At 33.9% G+C, this 22700-nt stretch overlaps 1 protein-coding gene across 5 annotated transcripts in view; it reads left to right on the top strand.

The window, feature by feature from the left end:
* The first annotated feature begins 513 nt into the window (after nucleotides 1-513).
* The window catches only part of RBM46 (RNA binding motif protein 46), a 43365-nt gene continuing 21178 nt past the window's right edge, over nucleotides 514-22700 (top strand). For 3 of the 5 annotated variants that reach the window (XR_009181457.2, XM_058279383.2, XM_058279500.2), the window contains exons 1-4: nucleotides 514-638; nucleotides 10923-11084; nucleotides 11987-12454; nucleotides 12964-13746. Coding sequence is in view for 4 of the 5 variants with exons in the window: in XM_058279383.2 (XP_058135366.1) it covers nucleotides 10934-11084; nucleotides 11987-12454; nucleotides 12964-13746 (1402 nt within the window). In the remaining variant the exon portion in view is untranslated. Of the gene's footprint in view, nucleotides 639-3373; nucleotides 3655-10922; nucleotides 11085-11986; nucleotides 12455-12963; nucleotides 13747-22700 lie in introns of those variants that run through there. The other 2 variants (XM_058279535.2, XM_004446467.4) reach the window with 2 other exon arrangements.

The raw sequence follows: 22700 nt of genomic DNA, 5'->3' as shown, positions 1-22700 counted from the left end.
CCGAGTGCTAATTTTAAAAGAAGGCTGAATTTTGGATATATGATTTTGTGGAATCCAATTAGCAGTTTGACTTGAAAATTCCTTTAAACAAAAACAGGAATCATTGCAGATGCCAAAAAAAGGGTTTAAGGACCTATATTTTTCTGGAAGAGAAGTTCAGAAGTTCAAGTCATAACCTTCGATTTTAAATGCCTTAACCAAATAATGTAATTTCCAACCAGGACCCACATTCAACATTACTCCCTACCCACCCACTCATTTCTCAACTCGCCCTTCTCATCCCTATTGGCTAAAATGGCCACCAATCCAGGAACTTTTGCACTCCCCCCGCCCCCTCAATAGCTCCTGATGATTTAAACCTTGGTCCCGCCCACTGCCCCTTTTTCCTCGCTGGTCACTGATTGGTCCAGACACACTCCACGTGGGACTGCCTAGGGCACCGGCGCAATGCCCACTGGGAGCCGAGGCCAAAGCGCGAGGACACCTCGAGCTCCCTGTGTTGGGCTCCCCTCCCCCACAGGGTGCCCCCCCGTCACCCCGCACCCGCTCCTACCGACTGGTCCCCGAAACGGTGGAGGCGGTTTATGGTCGTTGGTCGGTCCCAGGGGTTTATGACCAACATCTGAAGATCCGAAGGGGTGAGGAGAGGATGGGGCCATTGGGGTCACAGCCAAAAAGATGGTAACGGCTGGAGACCCTGCTTCCCTATTGGATACGCAGTGGGGACTCACACTCCTCTGGAGGCGGTGTTCGCAGGGTTCACCCCTCCTCCTTCTCAAAGCCCGTTGAGGGGCGGGAGGGCAAGTGTCCCAAATGCATCTTCCCGCCCTCAGCGGCCCGTTTTTGACCAGACAGCTCCTTTGCCCTGACGCCTCGCCTCCGCGTGGTCTTGACCATCCAGCGTCCTGCTCGCCGCCTTGGTGGCCGACGTCTTCCGCATCGTAGTGCCCTGCCCTCCCTCCGCTTTATTTCCGTTCGCCCCGCCGCCTTCCGGCTGCTTCCCACTTGCTGCCTCCATGTTCTTTTCCTAACACTGCTTCGACCGTCACGGGTCAGGCAGTTTACCTTCCCTCTAGGCCGGCCAGCCGGCGGTTGTTGCGCCTGCGCGTCCCCTCTAGACGCTTTGGGACGACGCCCGGGGGGTCCTGACTGCTGGGTGAGATATAGCCGTCACGGAGTCATTTTCATTGAGGTCTAACTGGGGATGACCCTCGAACTTTCCTCCGTCTGACTGTCCTCCTGTTTTCTTCCTTACGCCTCTCTTGTGGTTTGGCTTTGAACGGTGGAAGGCTACTAGTGGACGGGAAAGGTACCTGACTCATCTGCTACAAGGCGGTAGGCAGCCATGGATGGTAATGCATACAGATAGTACCATCCTTGTTTCCTAATATCAGATAGTTTCAATTACTAATTTTAAAGTTTTTTTGTCTTCGGGATACTTGAATGGCCCTGGAACCTGGGATTTAATCCTGGCAATATTAACTTTGCGATCCTGGTGAAGCCCCTTGATTTATTTGGGCACCATTGTGAATTAGTTTATTGTTGAAGTGTCGTTTAGCTCTAACTTCTCTTTATATTCTAGATAAATGGTCTTTAGCCTTTGTTATATGATTCGAATGTAGGCCTATATATATGAGAAAATTAAAGCGGGAATATCAGCAGCTCCTTATTTTGGCTTCTCTTAAAAATCTGTCCCACTTTGTGGTTAAGGATGGCAGAATATCCAGGACACTCAGGATATGTTGTGTGTATAGGTAGACTAACAAATGTATTCACTTATCAGTAGAATTATGCTTAATTTACAAATCTGAAGATATTTTCGTTTTAAAAATCACCACAGTTTACAGTTGTGGAATTTAACAATCTTCCGTTCCCTTTCAGAATTAAAGCTCCTTATGAGTTATAATAAACTCATATCTAGTATACACAGTTAAACCATTCTTTTTAAAAATTAATTTATTTGCAAATATGTGCCACTATAGATGTAAAGATGGTTAGTGCTGCAGTTGCTGAATGTTTTCTGCTTATGGCACTGCTTTAAATGCTAATTTTCACTTTAGAGTGGAACATTGGATTTGCATATTATTGTCAAAGGTTATAAAATGTATAAGCATGTAATTATTGAATATCTTAACTGGTAGAATATTTAGTAACAAGAATATACCCAATTTATGCAGTGGAAGTAAGCCTTGTTATGTTTCAAGATATCATTTGTGGTATTAGGAAACTTAGTTATGTTAGTTTAAGGAGAGTTTGTGCCTAGAAGTCAAGTAATTGCTGTAAAAATTGTTCATATTTTCACATTAATGATGGGTGATGTTTCCCGTTTTATATTACTACATGATGGTTGGTGAGGCAAGCGAATGGGAAAAGAAAATGTAATCTATATGTCCGAATTGATAATATTTTAGAAAGATTATAGGTGATCTTATGTAAGGAAAAGTAAGTTGTGTACTTAGTTTGTACAATAATTTTTGTTCTATATAGATGTATTCTAAGTTCAAAGAGCATCATTTTGTATGCAAAGCAATAAGTTAAAAATTATTTTTAGTAGTTCCACCTTTCATTTTAAATTTAAGCTAGCCCTATGCATTTTTACTGGAGGTTGCAAAATACCATATCCTGAAAGTTTTCATACATTATATATTTTACTTCTAGAAATAAAAATGTGCTCTCATTATTTTAGCAAAAATAATTAGAAATGGATCTGAACTGATCCATTTATACACTTTTACTGTGAAATAATTTCAGACTTTGATATTCATGTACTTTTGATTAATTTTCCTTGTTTTCAAATTTCTTTTGCTACAGTGCAGTCTGTTATTAAAATGAGTAGTCACTAAAAGGCTTCTATTGATCTGGGAACCATGGCCTGGGTGTATCATACTCAATAATAACTGAACTAACAAGTCAGAAATCAATACACTGACATGTGAGGAATGCCATAAAGATCTAAATTGTCTTGTCTATAAGTATTTTGATGTCTTAAAAATTAATGTTTTTTTCATTATCACATTCAGTTTTTAAAAACTATAATAAAACTTATGTAATGTTCAGTTTTTACAACTTTATACATTCTTAGAGTAATTCAGAACAGGAGAGTTTTCAGTTTAACATATTCCTTTAGATAAATAATTTTTGGTTGTATTTTGCTAAAATAATACTTATTATATTTTTCATTATTCTCTGCTATTTTTGAAAGGCTGTACAAATTTGTAAATTTATGTTTCTGTTAAGCAATAAGATGCTTAAAATTAAAGAAGATATAGTTAGCCCTTAAAATGAAAGGCTTCGTTCAAATTGCTGTCCTGTGATTGGCTATGTTTATCTCCCTCTTCTACTTCATAGCTTAGTGATTTTTTTTCCTGCTTTTGAAACTGAGCTGGAGAGGAATCTTTGAAAGTCTGAAGTTAGGAAAAGATACTTATCTTTGAAAGCTAAAGTTTAGATATGATACATCAACTTTTAACCTATTTTGCCCACTTTTTTTTTGCATAAGCCATTTATGTCATTATTTTGCTGTTTTGCTCCATTCCTTTTTTCAATTCCTTTGGGTCAACAGGATAAGGGGGAAAAAAAAGTAGAACATTTTGGAATGTGAATCCACAGCTGAAGTGGTAGGCTTCCAGGCCTCATTAATCCTTGGACATTTAGGTAAGATTGACTATGGAATATTTTGGAATGAATCTAAAGATACTGTAAGATTGACTGTGGAATATTTTAGAATGAATCTAAAGATACTGTATATCTGTATCTAGATTTGATTATAGTTTCCTGGCTAAGATTCTCAAATTCTGGCTCTTTTAGAAATGTATTTGCATAAAGTTATACAGTGTTAAAGTTAGATATTTTTAAAGCTTTCCTAATTGCGAATGAGACATGTTGCATATATTACTGTTGTTTTGGAGGCTTTAAAAACTTTTTTTTTCTAAAGAGAGGACTGGGTTCATGACTCCCCAGTGTGTCTTATACATCTATAGTTTTTATAGTGCTTTGATTGAGATTTCTTTATGTAATGTCTATTGAGTATTTCTAGTCATTCTCTAGCAGAAGACGTCTTTAATGTAGTAACTGGCCTATTATTTTAACATAAAACATTAAACAGACTATAAAAAAATAACAACCATAGAGTATTTGTCTGCATGGTAATCTCAGGAGTGGGGTGGGTTGTAGAAAACCATTTAGAGCTAGCTATGAATTATAGTAAAAAATCCTTTTTATTCAATTAAATTTTACATTTTGGATAAAGTGGGAACAAATCATATTTTTCTGTTGCTTTTCAAGCAGTGAGTAGCATGCATAAGTTAGCATATTACATTGGAGTCTTGTTTTTTTCCCTCCTACAATATGTTTAACAGATATTAATTTCACATGATTTACTGTTCTCCACATTGTGTCACCATCATGTTCATTCAGTATAATGGGCCAGTGTGATGATGTCTTGTGGGATGTTGAGGTCATCCAGGTCCCACCAGTCAAAATTACGGAAGAGTCAAAGTTTAGGGATCTCAGAGGCCATGAGACTCTAATGTACAAGACTCAGGTCTTTCAGTTACTTGCTTTGTGACATTGAGGAAGCTTCTTACCTTATTTGCTCTTTGTATTCTTATATATAAAAATGGATATGGTCTAAGGTCCACTTGCAGTTCTAATATTTTCTTACTACAGAATCTTCAGTGATGGTATAATGGCAAAACCTATGGAAAAGTAATCTGAAGTGGAATAGTAATTTTATCACTCAGAGTGGAATGATATTAAAAATATATTGCATTTTTTAAAAAAGGCAGAAGGTTATAAGTTGATTTGTTTGTCAGTAATTGTTCTGATTATCAATGTGTAACAAACCTCATATCAGGATCTATTAATAATATATTACTTTTTAAATTGGATTCTATGTCATGCAAATGTGTCCCTCAGGTTTAGTGGAAGGTACATGGTTACCTGATAAAACAGACTTAAGATTTGCCCCTTGGTAATACTTCTTTCCTACTTTATAATTCTGCCATTTAATAAATGTGAGGTGAGTAAATTAGAAGAATCTGAGAGAGAGAAAGAGAAATGAGGTAGTATCTACCATGGTGAAATGAGTATGGAAGGAAGAATGGAAGTAAATCTGAATAGCTTTTTACCTTTTCTGGAGATGGCCTTTCTTTGTAGCTTTGCTATTTTAAAAATGAGTTTCTTCATAATAAAATACATACGTGCTCTTCAAATGAAAATATTTTTTTAAAATGAATTTTCAGGGTCCAGATAATATTGATAGTGGATAGTCTGTGCCATTATAAGGATGACCAGATTTTGACTATTTGAGATAATGCAGAGTCCTAGTTGAAGATACTACTCACCAATCAGATTAGGACAGTTTTTAGATATTTCCCGATTATATTTGAAAAGAGCTGTTAATCTCAAGTTTGGAAAGATGAAAATTATTTCTTGGGAAAGGGGGTAAATTAGCCTATTTCGTGGATGGGACACAAGTACATAAAAGATCAGAAGGAAGTTAGGAAGAACTGTTGAGTTGAATTTAATAAGATGAAATTCAGTATGCTTCTAAAACCTGTTTACTTGATATAGGCTAGGGCACATTTGGAATTTAGGTGACAGTTATGCTTAAGTTGAACCAGCAGTGTCATACAACTGTATAGAACACTAATGTGATCTTTTTCTGTACTGGTGGACTTGTAAATTTTGACCACTCCAGTTTTAAAGGAAAAGAGACAGAATAGTGAGGAAACTTGAAACTACATCATATAAAAAACAGTTGTAGCATTTTCCAAACTGGTTTTATAGAAAGTTAATAGATGTGCCAAGGAAAATTAGGATATCATGCTGAAATAAGTTTGTATTTATGTGTGGCCATAAACATGCTTATATTCACCGTCATAATCTTAAGAGTGTAGTATAGTGGTTCTCAGATGTTTCTAGCCATGGAGCACATTTTTTGAAACCTAGCTATAAAATAGCTCCTGGAACAATTGTCTAATGGACACCAGTTAAGAAAATGTTGAGTTAAAGGATCTGGTAATGTTTAGACTAGAGAAGAGGATAATCATTTTGCTAATGCTGTTATAGGAAAAAGTTAATGTTCAGTTTGGCCAGGATAAAATCAGGATCATTATTTGAAAGTTACAAGGAAAGAGAGTTTGCTGTACTATAAGGAAGAATTTTCTAAGAGTTATCCAACATTAAACTGCTTTAGAGATGAGTTCCTTGTAAGAACTCAAGCATAAAATAGATAATTACTTTGCAGTAATATTATAAAGAGGATGTAAACATTAGATGCATGGTTAAATTAGATGATTTTTAAGGTCTCTAGTCTGAAATTATTTTATTAGGGGTTTTTCAAAAAGTTTTCTCTAAATTTTTCTAAGAATGGATTTTTTTCCTCTAATAGTTTATTATTTTTTTAAATCATGCCTGTTATTTTTCAAAGTAGAAGTGAGTAATTGGCTAGGCAGTCACTTAATAATCTTGTAAAATACTATTGTAGTAAAAGAATCTAGGTTTAGTTACTGGTCGTGTTATTTCTAAGTTGTCTTCAAGAAAATCAGATAAATTTCAAATATAAATAATTAGAGTAATATAAAATAGGGGTTAAGAGCACAATATTAATGCAGACACATTTTGGATTTGAATATCTGTTTACCAGCTTACTAGCACTACGGCTTTCTCTTTTTCAGTTTAGTTGTAAAATGGAAAAGAATAATAGTTACCTGTTTTGTATTGGGTTATTATAAGGACTAAATAAAATGATGTATATAAAGTACTTATCATTATATTGGGTATATATTGTGCTTTGAGAGGGAGAATCACAGAAGGTTTTCCTGGAGAATATTAGTATGTGGACAGGCAAAGGAAGTAGGGAAGGACTGTGAAAACAGTTTCTGTAAAGGCTGGTACATGAGAATATGGCACATTTGAGAAATTGCAAATCAGTAAGTATTGTTGCTAGCATATAATAAAAAATGAAGTTGGTGGGATAGGCTGGGCCAGATTATGATAGGGCCTTTATGACTTTTTAGAGTTTGGATTTTTATATAGAAGGAACAATGAGGAACATCTGAAAAGGCTTTTTGTTTTTAATACAAGTAGCATATGCTCCTGATAATAAACAGACCAGAAAAGTGAGCAGGGTTCATTGACTGCTTATTCCTCTTCAACAATGATAACTTCTATTAAAGATTCTCATAAATTCTTCCAAAACTTTTGTATGCTCAAACAAGCAATTTTAAATTTTTATGTGAAAGTATATTTTTAAAAAGACAGTATCATAGAAAATGTACTGTTTTCCAACATGCTTTTTCTCACATGATATATCTAGAATATTTTTTGATATTACAGAAGGAAGTCTTTGTTGTTTTTAACAACTTCACAACATTCTATTTGTACCATAATTTTTCAAGTCAGTCTCCTTTTGATTAGATATTTTCTAGATTTTTGCTTTTAAATACAATGTTTCAGTGAATATGCTTATGCATAAATCTTTGTATTTTGGTGGAATTTTGTCTGTAGGTAAATTCTTAGTAAATGAATATGTGTATGTGCATTTTAGATTTTGATAAATATTGCCAAATTTCCCTCTAAAAAGATAGTCAATTTAATTGTACATGCCAACAATATATAATGTTCTGTTAAATATTTTTCTGACTTTCTTTTTTGGCTCTTCATCCTACAAATACTTATTGAATACCTACTTTGTGCCAAGCATCATAGTGGGTACTAGGAAAAGTGTTCAAGACAGATGGATTGCTGTTCTCAGGCAGCTCCAAGTTTGAACCATAGAAAGTCTCCAGTTCTTTTGTTTGGTCTGTACAGTTTTTTGTTACTGTTTTTACATTTGAATTAATTACAGCTTTTAAGAATGGAGAGATTTCACATAAAAATCTCTAGATTTATGGCTTCTCTTGTAAAATTGGAAAATTTGGAATAAGTGGGCAACCTGGATTTCCTCATGGTATCAGTGTGCTGGAATTGTGAAGCTGTTAATCCCTTTTACATGGTGCATGTGCCCTCTAGTTACGTACAGTCCATACTACTACATATAGCCTTTACTTGGCCTTTTCACTTATTTAACATTTCTTGCCGTGGCCTTGCAGGGTTTTGAGTTGATTGTCTAGTACTTATTCAAACTTAACATGTCCAAAACTGAATTCTAATCTTACTTTCTAAAATCTGTTCTACCTCTGTCTTCCTCACCTTATTTTGTCACTCTCTTCTCATTGCTCAGGACACAAACTTTGCTGTCATTTTGACTTTTCTGTTTGTCTCACAGTCCATCCAGTCTGTTAGGACATTCTTTTGGCTATTCCTTTAAAATATGCCTCAAATTAGATGACTACTTATTACCTCCACTCAACCTCTGTGGTCCCAGCCATCATCAACTTCCACGTGGATTTTGTTAGTTATTCGAGGGCAGAAAGGGTCCTGGATTTTGAAAACACCAATCAATTAATTTAATAATCATGAAAATTTTAGTAGTAGTTTTCTACTACTGTAAGCCTCAGTTTCTTCATCTGTTAAGTGAGAATAATAATCTTGTAACCAGTGTGAGAGACTCTCTTCTTGTGGTTGTAGAGATTAGAGATACTGTATAGAAATTGCCTGGCTGTGTAGAAATTTAGACCTACTAAATAAATTATAATTACTATAATTATTATTCTAAGTCTGCTTCTATCTGGTATCACAGTTGTCCTCGGAAACCAATCACTGTAAATATAAATTGAATAACTGGATTCTAAGCAATAGTTATTTATAGATATTTAGCAATTTGAAAGATTCCAGTGTATGCTCAAAAACTGATATTTGTAAATATTTATTTTTAGTTATTCGAGGGCAGAAAGGGTCCTGGATTTTAAAAACACCAATCAATTAATTTAATAATCATGAAAATTCTGAAAGGCAGTGTTGTCACCTGCATTTTACAGGTTAGGAAATTGAAGTCAGAGGGACTAAGTTATTTTCTCAAAAGTATACAGTTAGTAAATGAAAAGAAAGGATTTGATATAGGCAGTCTGTCTCCTGAACCACTATGCTATACTAAATATTACTGAGCCTAACTGCAGTGACAATTTCAGTAACTCCAGAGTAATAATCCTTTGGTGATGTCCTTTCCACCCCTATCCTCACTACAGAATTCACTGTAGAAATGTTGATACTCTTCCCTAGGTATATATCTACTGCCACATATCTACCCCTCCACATTTGAGAAAATGTATATTTCTGGAAAAAAAAAGTCTGCTGCCTATGTCAACAGTGTGGCTGCACAAAAAAATGAAGACACCCAGGGCTCTAGTATTTATAAAAATCAACATTTATTAGGGCCTTAGGCTATTTCAACAGGCTTTTTTTATATGCATTGTCTCATTTAATCCTAATACCAACCCTGTGATAGTTTGTATTGTTCCTCCCATTTTACACATAAAGAAACTAAGATACAAAGAAATTGGTAAATTGTCCAAGGTTCAATAGCTAGGAAGTAGCAGAGCCAAGTCTGAAATTGAGGTGCTGTGGCTCAAAAATTCAATACTTTTTTTTTTTTTAAAGATTTATTTATTTATTTATTTCTCTCCCCTCCTTCCGCCCCCCCCACCCCTGTTGTCTGTTCTCTGTGTCCATTTGCTGGGTCTTTGCTTCTGTTGTTGTCAGCAGCACGGGAATCTGTGTCTCTTTTTGTTGCGTCATCTTGTGTCAGCTCTCCGTGTGTGCAGCACCATTCCTGGGCAGACTGTACTTTCTTTCGTGCTGGGCGGTTCTCCTTATGGGGCGCACTCCTTGTGCGTGGAGCTCCCCTACATGGGGGACACCCCTGCATGGCAGGGCACTCCTTGCGTGCATCAGCACTGCGCATGGGCCAGCTCCACACGGGTCAAGGAGGCCCGGGGTTTGAACCCTGGACCTCCCATGTGGTAGATGGACAACCTAACCACTGGGCCAAGTCCACCACCAAAAATTCAATACTTTTTGAAATGCTGCACTACAGTGACTTGGTTTCCATTTATTATTAGCAAAGTTCTATTGAAAACTAAAATAGCTTTCCTAGTACATTTCCTATAACCCAAAAGTGGATTTTAATATTTGTTATTTGTTCAAAGTAATACCAAATGAGAAAGATATAAAATTAACTAAGAAATAGAATAAATTGCAGCTCTGGTCTTTTAGGAATACCTACCTAAAAGATATGGTAATTAAGTCCACTTTTAAAAATTAAATACATATTTATATACAGTGGTTAGTGAAGATCACAGCTCCTATAACCTAGCTCTGACCCACCTATTGATGAAAGTTTCTCAACTTTCACAGTAGCTTCTGTTTCTTCCTGTATGACAAGTGGCTGTAATCACTGCTCTCTTGTAACTTCTAGTAGATATGACCTGGGCTGATTCAAACTGTTTGCTTTTTTCAGGCATCTGTTCAATTTCTGATAACTGGTAGAGTTCTTGAAGATTGCTGACAGGAAGCAATATTAGCATTAGTCTACATTTGTCTGACAAGAATAAGTCAGAAAAATCCAGTTGGCGTATATAATAAAGTAATTTAAACCTTGCATATAGATTGATGATGATTATATATTCATTAAGAATAATATACTTGTTTTCTTTTTCTTTTTTCTTCTTTATATCCCCTTGACCTCTGTTTTCCCACTCTTGTCTTTGTTGTTCCTTTTACTTTTCCATTTTTGCCTCTCTGTTATAGCTTAGGCATTCTAACTATACTGCTTAATCAATCTGTGTTGTTACAAGAAGGTTCTAGTTTTCATATAGAGAGGAACATTGGGTATAGAACTGAAAGGGACTGTGAAGGATAGTCACCAAACTTGGTATCCCTAAATGTCCTGGTTTCTTGCAACTCAAAGATATGTTCATAGAATACAGGTGCTCTATGCCATAGGCTTAAATATTGTTTTGTTTTTCACTTTGTTTTAGGAACTACAGCCATGAATGAAGAAAATATAGATGGAACAAATGGATGCAGTAAAGTTCGAACTGGTACTCAGAATGAAGCAGCATTACTCGCTTTGATGGAAAAGACTGGTTACAACATGGTTCAAGAAAATGGCCAAAGGAAATTTGGTGGTCCTCCCCCAGGTGTGGATTCATTTATCTTTAATGTAGTCATGTAGATTAGATGTATATCTTTATTGGGCATCCCAAACAATAGCTCTTCCTTTTAACTGCTATAAAAACTCAGCAGCAATATTTATTGTTGTGAGGGAAAAGACATAGATTATGTTATTCATGTCTAAACTTTAAGTTTTTTGAGCTCTTGGTTTAAGAAGTAGTTGAGAGAGAAATTTGGTTTGTGAGTCATTATATCAGGATTGCGGCAATAGGAACAAGAGCACCTGAACTCTGAACATAAAGGAAGGAAAGGTCATTTGGGAAGAAATATAAAAGAGCAGTGGGTAGATTAGTGGTATTTATGCTAGCAGACAGGTAAAAAGAAAACATGTTTTACCTTTTGTACCAATAACCAATACATTTCTTTTGCTTAAAACTTTCCAATTAACTTTCTGTCACATTTCAAAAAAATCTTTGCCTCTGACTATGTTGTGGCCTCATCCCTACCAATTTTCTCTTCCCTCAACTGCACTTTTTAACCTTACAAGTCTCTATGCTCTAACATGTAAAATACTTGTTCTTTCTTCTTATATGCTCTTCTCCCAGATATCCTCAGGGTTCATTCTTGATTTCACTCAGGTTTCAGCTTAAACCTCATGTGCTCATAGAAGCTTTACCATCTTGCTGAAAATACCACCCTTATGCAGCTTTACTTTTCTTCATAACACCTATCTCTAACTTATTTGTTCATTGTCTCCCTTCTCTTTTGAATATAAGCTTTATGAGGGGAAGAAGTTTTATTTTTTTCATTGTTGTATCAACAACCTCTTGATTAGTGCATGGAACATAGAGGTTCACAGCACATGTGTGTAATGAATGAATAATGATGATAAATGTATTAATTAGAATTTATTTATGTTGTCTTCCAGGTTGGGAAGGTCCACCTCCACCTAGAGGTTGTGAAGTTTTTGTAGGAAAAATACCTCGTGATATGTATGAAGATGAGTTAGTTCCTGTATTTGAAAGAGCTGGGAAGATATATGAATTTCGACTTATGATGGAATTTAGTGGTGAAAATCGAGGTTATGCTTTTGTGATGTACACCACCAAAGAAGAAGCCCAGTTAGCCATAAGAATTCTTAATAATTATGAGATTCGACCAGGAAAGTTTATTGGTGTGTGTGTAAGTTTGGATAATTGTAGATTATTTATTGGAGCTATTCCTAAGGAAAAGAAGAAAGAAGAAATTTTGGATGAAATGAAGAAAGTTACAGAAGGAGTTGTAGATGTCATTGTTTATCCTAGTGCAACTGATAAGACCAAAAATCGTGGTTTTGCATTTGTTGAATATGAATCTCACAGAGCTGCTGCGATGGCTAGAAGAAAACTTATTCCAGGTACACTGATCCTTTTAAATGTTATTTTCCCATATTTACTTTATTATAAATATGAAAGCTGACTGTACCTCATAGATCAATATTATCAAAATATATAATGCCACTTAAATAGAAATAAATGTTTAAATAAAGTAAAACAAATTTAAAAATTATAAAAGATAATAAGTTCCTATAAAATGAGTCATTATAATCATTTATAGATTTACTGAGTTTATGTATTTTTAATGAGCTGTTAATTATTTTATAAAAATCCAAATGGCAATATCTAATTCTTCTAATAAAGATCTGTCTTGGAATGATTTTTGTAATGTTTCTTAAAATTAATTCCACTTTTTATGTCCTGGTTAGGTTTGCTTTAGTAAAAACTTTTTTTGTGAGTGAGAACCTAATGCTTAAGCAGATCTGTTGATCTGTATTTGAGTTTCTGGTTCTTTGGAAAACACTTTTATATCAACAATTGTTAACCTCTTTTTTAATAATCTTGAAATCAGTTTATTTTTCCTTTACAGGGACATTCCAACTATGGGGCCACACCATTCAGGTAGATTGGGCTGACCCAGAGAAAGAGGTTGATGAGGAAACCATGCAGAGAGTTAAAGTTCTGTATGTGAGAAATTTAATGATCTCAACTACAGAGGAAACAATTAAAGCAGAATTCAATAAATTCAAGCCTGGTGCAGTTGAACGAGTAAAGAAACTTAGAGATTATGCTTTTGTTCACTTTTTCAACCGAGAAGATGCTGTCACTGCTATGTCTGTTATGAATGGAAAATGCATTGATGGAGCAAGTATTGAGGTAACACTGGCAAAACCAGTAAATAAAGAAAACACTTGGAGACAGCATCTTAATGGTCAGATTAGTCCCAATTCGGAAAACCTGATTGTGTTTGCTAACAAAGAAGAGAACCACCCCAAAACTCTAGGCAAGCCACCAACTCTTCCAGCTCGTATCAATGGTCAGCACAGCCCAAGTCCCCCTGAAATCGAAAGATGTACTTACCCATTTTTCCCTGGAACAAAGCTTACTCCAATTAGCATGTATTCCTTAAAATCCAACCATTTCAATTCTGCAGTAATGCATTTGGATTATTACTGCAACAAAAATAATTGGGCACCACCTGAATATTACTTGTATTCAACAACAAGTCAAGATGGGAAAGTACTTTTGGTATATAAAATAGTTATTCCTGCTATTGCAAATGGATCCCAGAGTTACTTCATGCCAGACAAACTCTGTACTACATTAGAAGATGCAAAGGAACTGGCAGCCCAGTTTACATTGCTACATTTGGGTAAGTTTAAAAATATTTTAAATAGCATCATAAACTATGAAATCAGGAAATATAGATTATAATTCATTTGTTTTAAACTCTTAACATTAGCAGTATTTACCATAAGATATACCTCAACTTTAATGAATTCATGATAAATTTTGTTGAAGTCTGCTTCCCTTGTAATTTTCCTACATTTGGCTTTTTAAAACATTTCCTACATTTGGCTTTTTAAAACAAAAAAATTTGGTTTTGATTTGATTTAGAGTTCATGACTCTGTTTAATTAATTTGTTGTTTAAGTGACTAGTCTTCATTTGAAATAAAGTTACAGATAAGCTACAGGATTTGTCTTTTAAGCCAGTTCATAAGCGTGACCTGCATCATGGTAAAGTGACAGTACCACAGGGGTGGAGAGTGGGTAAATCAGAGGCATTTCAAATGGGTCAGGTAGACACTGCCCTAGGCTCACCAATCTGGAAATTAGTCATTATTACTCATGAGAGACAAAAAGCATCATTAAAAGTGATTTATGACCATTCTCATCTTTAATTTCATGCTTTACAAAAAGGAGTTTTCACTGAAACATTTAAAGCATAATTAAGAAAGGCCTTGTACCGTATAAAATATGCTAAATAACTATTTGGCATTGTGAAGGAAAAGATGTAATATCACTTGTGTTTTTTCTGCTTCCTGACTTTTTTCCTCTTATATTACCCTTTTTTTGTCCTCTACCAGTTTGGTTCTTTTTAAAATGTAGCCATAGATTTCATCTATGATTATTTTGTGCCTTAAATCATATTTTTTAGTAAAGTAATGGTTTCTTGAGAGTCAGCATTGAAAATGAAAGGTCTCTTAATGAGGATTGTAATTGTTTCTTGATTATAATTGCCAACATTTAGCTTAAAATTGATTTGTTATATGGTTGCAGAACCACATTACTGAAGCTTATATATCATATTTTTTAAGAGAAGGTAGTCAGAGAATTTTTTTCCAGAAGATAGAGGGAATTTCAGACATTTGTAGAACTGCTTATCCATTCATAGCCACTCCCATGCTATTTTTCATATTTTTAGGAGATTCTTATTTGGAGAGCTGATCAGAATTTTAGGGCTGATGATAGGGTTCCCTTCAAAGAAACTTCCAGTAGTGTCCTCAGTTTTTAGTTTGGGTATATTTGGAATTTAACAGTCATATAAATTAATAATTTCTTAGGTGTGACTTCTGTTGTTATAAAAATAGAAGTCTTCATTTTTATTTTTAAAGACTACATAAGTTTAAAGATAAATTAGGTGGATAGCAAATAATTCAATGTAGGGTTCTTAGGGAAAAATAGATGAAATTATTCTTTTGGAGGGTGGGAGGTAGGTAAGTAGTTACTGAGCAAGATTTTCCCAAGGTACTTGTGTGCTTTCTAACATGGTAATGCTAAACATTTTTATTTTTATCCCCACTCACTTCCCTTAAAAATTTATAAACTTAGAAGATTCTTATAATATAGTCTTCTCAGATATTTTATGATATGTTTTCTTTTTGGATGTGGTTTGCCTATATGGATATTCCATAAAGAAGATCAGATGCTTTATGGAACCTAAATTTCCATAAATTTAGGTATTTCATCAGCTTTTAACCCATTTATTAAGGTATTTTGGCAGGAGTTCTAGGGTCACAGTTAACTAGTACTGACGTTTAGTTCCCTAAGAAAACCCGGGATCAGATACAGTATCCCTGATTGGATTATGTTATTGAGGGATAAAGTTGGTGTCAATAAATGAAATCCTTAGAGGGCTGAGACAGCTTGCTTTAGGCACCTTTCAATTCAGATTTTATCAACCTTATATCAAAACTTCTTAAAATAAAAAAAAAAGGAGTCTTTTCTATCTTAGTCTCTTTTGACAGTCAGAGAGACAAGCTAATAAGATATAAGCAAAATAAAAAATTAAGTCAGAGTTTTAGATTAAATACCTAGGATGTTTGGGTGTAGTACCCAAGACCAGAGGCCTTGTTTCCAGACAGTAACACAAAAAATTGTTATTTTGATTACCTAGAAATATGAGTGAAAGTTGTTGAGTTAAAGGCAAAAAATACATTTAGGCAACCTGAGGAGGAGAGATGGAATTCAGGGAGTAGAAGAACTAGAGATCAGGGGTCTAAGAAACTGATCAGAAAACAAAGGTCAGGCCTCTAGAGGTTGTTAAAGTAGGGGCAGGAACTGTATAGGCAATCAGGAGGTTTACCTGTTCCCACATGGAAAGTAAAGAATAAATTGAATATTGTAGCAATGTTCTGACTTGTTTTTGCCTTCTGCTAATTAAATATATTGGAGCCTTTTGGTATTTAAAGGATTAATGGCTTTTCAGATGCAGCTTCTTTCAGGTAAAAGTTACAGGATTTCTTTGTAAGGTTCAGAGTTGAGATCAGTTGGTAATAGGTGTGTTCTTAGGGGGCAGAGGTCATGTGTTATTGATATTCTGCTAAACGTTTCTATGTTTTAAGGATTGGCATGTTTCTCAGACCTTGAGAAGTTGTTAAAGGTATTTTTAGCCCCTCGAATGGAGTTCATTAGTATTAACTATTTCTTGGCTCTGTTTACTTAAAGAACTTGAATCTAATTTTCTAGATAGTATATTTAACTACATATTTCAGATGTTTTCTTTGGGTGTAGTAAGGTTTTTATTTTAATCCTTGAAATTTGATGCTGTTTTGGGTATTATTATATAATCTTAACTTAATCTTTGTCATATATGATACAAACATGCACTTTGCAGTTCAGAGCTCTTTAAAAATATAATTTTAGTGTCCACATTACTACAGTATTATCATCTCTAATTTTCTAGTTTGAAAAATAAAACATAAAAATTTTAGGCTTTATTTAGTTAAATGACCATTATTGGTGTTATGAAGAAAATTGTTGTTTTTTAAATAAAGGCACCTTAAATGGAGTATTAGAAACCTAGAGTTTACTTTTCAGTGAACACTTAATGCTCTTAACCAGAATCCCAGAAGTTTTTGGGCTTATATTTACTTTAAAATCAATTTTTAAAATACAGTGTTTCATTATCTCATTTAAAGTTAACTGTATTTTAAGCAAAATACCCTTAATGGAAGGAAATCTGAAAGCTGGGGTCAGTGCCTAAACTACACCCTCTTCATTTATTTTATTTATTTATTTTTACTTGAAAATTAGATATTATTGCCTTCTCCTTAATGTCAGAATAAAACATTTCTTACCTCACTGGAAACTGACCACCAGGATAAAGAAATTAGATATTAATCTGATTATGTAATGACTTACAATAAGTAGGATACTCAGTGGCTTTCATGACAGACTTGGGAGTAGGGTAGTTTCCATACTAAATTTGGATGTATGGAGATACCTTTGGTTTTTAGTATCATATCTTTTTAAATACATTTTTTGCATTTTATAATTTTTTATCTGTTTAATAGCAGAGCAATCAGTGTGAGTAATCCTGTTTTTCCTAAAACTTTGCCTCTGTTTTGAATCTGGGTCTTCCAACATTGCCAAGAATCCCTGGAGGTTTCTTTGCTGTCTTGGAGTAGAAGAGGCAAAATTAGGGAGATAAAGGAAAGTCCTGGAGAGTTGTATTTTTGAAGAAGAAATTCCTGGAGAATACTTACTGGAAAGAGGGAGATAGCCTTGGTATGTGTTGATAGTTTACCTTGTTAAATAACATATTAACAAATAATTGTAGGCAAGACATTTCTTTTTTCTGTATTTGTGTAATAGTCACTGATACAAGTGGGAGTTTTTCCTTAACTATATGACCACTTAAAGTTTTAAAGCAAGGATGAAGAGCCTCTGGGTCACAACCTAGACTGTGCTCTTGATTCAATTTCATCTGAATTTATACTGTTGTTCTAATCATGATTGATAAAATTTAATTAAAAACAAATCTTTTTGAATGCCTATTATTTAAGTGTCCTTTCCAAAACAGTTGAGACCTAAAGATAAATAAACTTTGTCTTTGCTATTGAGGAATGCAGTCTAGTGAAGAAAGCAGATATGCCAACTCTATACATAGGTTATTTTGGGAGTAAGAGAAAAATCAAAATCCCCCTTATCTGAGTTGTAAACCTTGGGGAGGAGTTTGTGAGCAGAGTATTCAACATGAGCAAATATATGTAGAAAAAAATAGGATGGTGGTGGGCTAACAGCTAACAGTTCTCTGTAGTGTTTGCTGTGGTGACCTCAGCCAGTTGTCAGGAAAAAGAGAAATTGAAAATGTATACAGTAGTTAATTGAAAAATCATTGATCCTCCTTTTTAAGACTTTGCAACTTTTTTTTTGCACATCTGTGACAGCTGTGCTTGCTTTTCCTTTGAGCAAGTAATTTTTTCTAGATGAATCTATCCTGATTTGTGTGGACCAGATTATATATGAATATTCATCATCTTTATATCTTAATATTATGTGTACTTTTCTTTTTCAGTATTCATTTTTCAGCTGACTTGTATATTATTTCTCATGTTTGGCTTTGTAATGTCATCATTACAATCTTTAATTTTTTCTGGTAAAGTTGTAAATGTTTTATATATATTCTAATCTGAAAAGGTATTATGTTTGCTATCACCTTAACATTATTAAAATTAGGTTTTGATTTCTGTTTTCACTTATAACTTCAGAAGAAGGTATCCTATTGTGAGATGTTTAAATCTGAAAAATAATTGGTGCTTTTTTCTGTCTCTCACGAGACATCATTATTTCCAGATTGATGGGCAGAAATGCAAAAATTAAAAAAATTAAAATTTCAGTTTTTTAAAAAAAATTATTTTAAGGGACATTTAAGCTAAACATAATTGTTATATTTTAATAGAAATTTCATTATAAATAATCAGAAGAAAAATAATACTTTTAGTAACTTATTCTTTCCTTGCCAGTTTTAAGTACAGATCTTTGATGATACTATTTCAAACTGATGTTTTAAAGAACAAAAATAATTTGCTGAGGTTGTTTTACTGTTCACTGTTAAAAAAATAGGCATCAGCATCAACATTTTACACATTTATTTGTTTTCATATAACCAAGTGGTAAGATGAAAATTCCATTAACTCAACTATGTGTCTTTGACCCTCTGAGAGGGCCCAGTGCTTATGAAAATAAGTTCTGTTTCTCTTGAAACTTACTAATTTTTTTCTGAAAAGTCCTTTGAACCATCATATGGTATTGTGTATAATTCTGATCTTACTAACATCTATATTAACAAACCTTAATTATTATTGGGTTAGTCGTGTGAAGGAAGCAGCTTTATAGAGTAAAATGTACTAAAGTAAAAATACAAGAATTAGCCACCAACAAACTCTGTGACCTTGGAATGGCAAATGAATCATTTAATCTCTGCAAACTTCAAAAATACCAGGGTTTTACTTGGTTTGATATAAGGACCCATTTGTCTAGAAGTAATTATGGTTCGGTTTAAAATTTGGTCAAAAATGTTATGAAGGATCAAAAATAATACTTTATATTTTTAATTTGTCTGTGAAACTACATATTTCAGTTCGAATAGCTTAAAATCAAGCTATTATTTGTAAAAATAATCAGATTAATCCTTTCCTTTATAAAATTTAAAACTTGTGTCTGTCCTCACAGCAGAAACTGAATAGAAAAAGGAAAGATTCACTCACCTGTTGGGTTTGCATAGTGAAAAAAATTGCTTTTTGTTATTTTCTTCCCTGCATTTGCCTATTAATCATAGTCAAAGGAAGGTTTTGTAAAACAAGTTAATTATTTAAAAGTTTGGAAAGTAGTTTTTGTTTTATAACAATCTAGGAAAATAATAATGTGTATTAGAAACATATGTGCCCAGTGTTTGTTCCATATTTACATTTATTTACTAGCTAATATTAGGAGCATTGTGATTTCATGTACTTTATAAATATATTCAATTATGCTCGATCTTTTATTCTATAATTTCTTAGAGTCTTTGGTTAATGGACTTCTAAAATACTGTTCTAATACAGTAGCTTCAACAGTGGCTACTACTTTATTTTATAAATTTAATGTCTAATTTTACATTTAATTCATATTAAAAGATAGTTTAAAAATTTCTCCTCTTGTATCAGATGCCAGCATCAATTCATAATTTTGCAACATGGTGTCACCTAAATATATTTTTAATATGGCTTTAAAAGAGCAATTTTGGGTTATATTGATTTTTCTCTCCTGATGGCTTACCTTTTTTTTGTTTTAGAATCAGAAAAATCTGTGCGAGATGCTATACTTCATCTTCAGCACATCTTGTTTGATTTTAGCTTCCCATTTTATATTAAGTTGACAATAATTGGTTAAGCTTTAATTACATGTTAGTTAATGCACTAGTGAATGGAGACAGAAGATATTTTGGAATGTCATTTCATCATGAAGAATTTATTGAAGAGTTGAAGAGACCATCTGTGTTTTTTTTTTTTTTTTTTTTTTTAAAGATTTTATTTATTTATTTAATCTCCCCCCCTCCCCTGGTTGCCTGTTCTTGGTGTCTATTTGCTGCGTCTTGTTTTTTGGCTGCTTTTGTTTCTTTGTCCGCTTCTGTTGTCATCAGCGGCACGGGAAGTGTGGGCGGCGCCATTCCTGGGCAGGCTGCTCTTTCTTTTCACGCTGGGCGGCTTTCCTCACGGGCGCACTCCTTGCGCGTGGGGCTCCCCCACGCGGGGGACACCCTTGCGTGGCACGGCACTCCTTGCGCACATCAGCGCTGCGCATGGGCCAGCTCCACACGGGTCAAGGAGGCCCGGGGTTTGAACCACGGACCTCCCATATGGTAGACGGACGCCCTAACCACAGGGCCAAGTCCGTTTCCCCCATCTGTGTTTTTAACCACTTCAAAATTACTCTCTCAATTTCTTCCAGGCCTTTTGGTTGAGATCAGAGATAGAATCTACTCTTACTGGTTATTTTTCTAGAGCAGTTGGTTCTCTATCAGAGAGCAGTACATCGTCTATCCAAGAATGTTATGCTTCCTTCTGGGGAGTCAAAACAAATGAATACAAAACGAAAAACTCTTATTCCCCCAAACTAATTAGAAACTTTAAATCACCAGAATATTAATAACTAGATTGATTTTCTTGCCCTTTAAACTGATAGTAATTGGGATATCTTAATTATATGTGCGCGATTAATTGCCTCAGAGTATGTTACATTTGCTCTATAAATACAGTCTGTATATGAATTTTTATATATACAATTCATATTTTAATTTCATATTTTAAGAAAGTGATTTATTTGACTAATTGTATACCTTCTTGCATTGTCTTGAGTCATTAAATATATTTATATCGGTAATATAATCATTGACTTCTACTACAATCATGTCTATAACTTTAGGTTAAAAAATGTAAAATATGTAGAGGAATGTATTGCCTGATAATTAGGTGAGTGTATTCTAAATCTGCTCTTTTTTGTTATGTGTTTAGTATAACGATTTTTATATACAAATTAATTCAAGGCTTTGAAACATAAATAACCTTGAATAAATAAAAAATGTAAACTATGAGAAAAATCTAGCTTTTATGGAATAAATAATGTTGGCCTTTGTTTCACTTTTTCTTTTGCACATTCTGATTTTCTTTCATTGTTTTCTAAGGATGTTATTAATAGAAATCCTTTTTTTCTTTCTGCCTTTTTTCCCCCTTTAATCCTCTTTCGTCTGTGGATTGTTATAAAACTGCAAGCCCTTTACTTTGACTTTTATTTTCTTAAATTGTTTTAGCTATCCATGTTCCAGTTTGCTTGCTTACTGGCACCATTAAGGGGTATACAAATGTCCATGAAATTTGCAGCACATGTGCTGTATATGTGGATGGCTTTGCTTTTTTTTTTCTTTTTCTTTTGCTGCTGCTGCTGCTCTTTTAACTTTTGATCCAAGTGTGACCAAAACTGTAGTTAGGGAATTATGAAAGTATTGGATTCTTTGGGCACAGAATTTATAAGGTTCCAAGTAAGGCACTATGACTCTTTGGAAAACAAGTTTACAATTGTGTTCTGTGCTATAAGGTTATAATTTTTTGCCAAGCACAATAAATAAATAAATTATATTCAAACAGGGAGCTGGTTATTAATTGAAATGAGACTCACTTGTGAATATTATTTACATCTATATGACAGATCTTTAGGGATCCCAAGTATAGAAATAGTATGATACCAGATAATTGGAATATTTTCTCTTGAGAATTAGAAGGAAAGAAGAAATGCTAAGCAAAAATATGATTGCTTAACCTATACAATTCTATGCAGACATTCTTCTAGATTCTGAGGAAGAGTACAGATTTGATGAGATAGTCATGATTGTTTTTGCCCATTTCTTTATTCCTTAAATTTTTCCCTATGAAATTGGTAGACTTAGATTTTAAGTTCTCTCATTGAAATACATTCATTATGCCCGTGGTTTATTTATTCATTTTGTTGTCATCTCTAATTTATATACTAGCATATTTTTTAAAAATCTAATTTCTCTGGATTTTAAGAATCTTTAATTTTTTTTTTCTTTTACTGTTTGTGGTTTAGGCTATAAACAAGGGCTGATCCATTAGCTAATATAACTTGGGGAGGAGCATCAACAGGCTTTTTATCAATTCTCTAGGGCATTGGAAAGTAGCTTGGTAATGTCAAGCACTCTTTGAATTTCTAATTTGGGGCATTATAGTCTTGATATTTTATCTGAATTTTCAGGGAATAATGAAGACTTTTATTTAAATTCTTTCAATCTAATATACAGTACTGTTTTCCTATGACAATAAAAATGTCTATAGTCAACTCCCAAATATTATATAAATATTATATTTATATATATAATATAAATATAAATAAATTGAAACACAATAATTTAAATATCATTTGTTTAATTGTATCTGTTTAACTTGTGCCACTATTTAAATACATGGTACATCAATTCAGGGAGTTTACACAAATTCTTAAGCCCTATTATCAAACCCAGTGTAGGAAAAGATGGAAAGACGTTCAGT

Source organism: Dasypus novemcinctus, chromosome 1 (genome assembly GCF_030445035.2).
Source record: "Dasypus novemcinctus isolate mDasNov1 chromosome 1, mDasNov1.1.hap2, whole genome shotgun sequence".
In the NCBI taxonomy this organism is placed as follows: Eukaryota; Metazoa; Chordata; class Mammalia; order Cingulata; family Dasypodidae; genus Dasypus; species Dasypus novemcinctus.
This window is presented reverse-complemented; position numbering and strand designations above follow the sequence as displayed.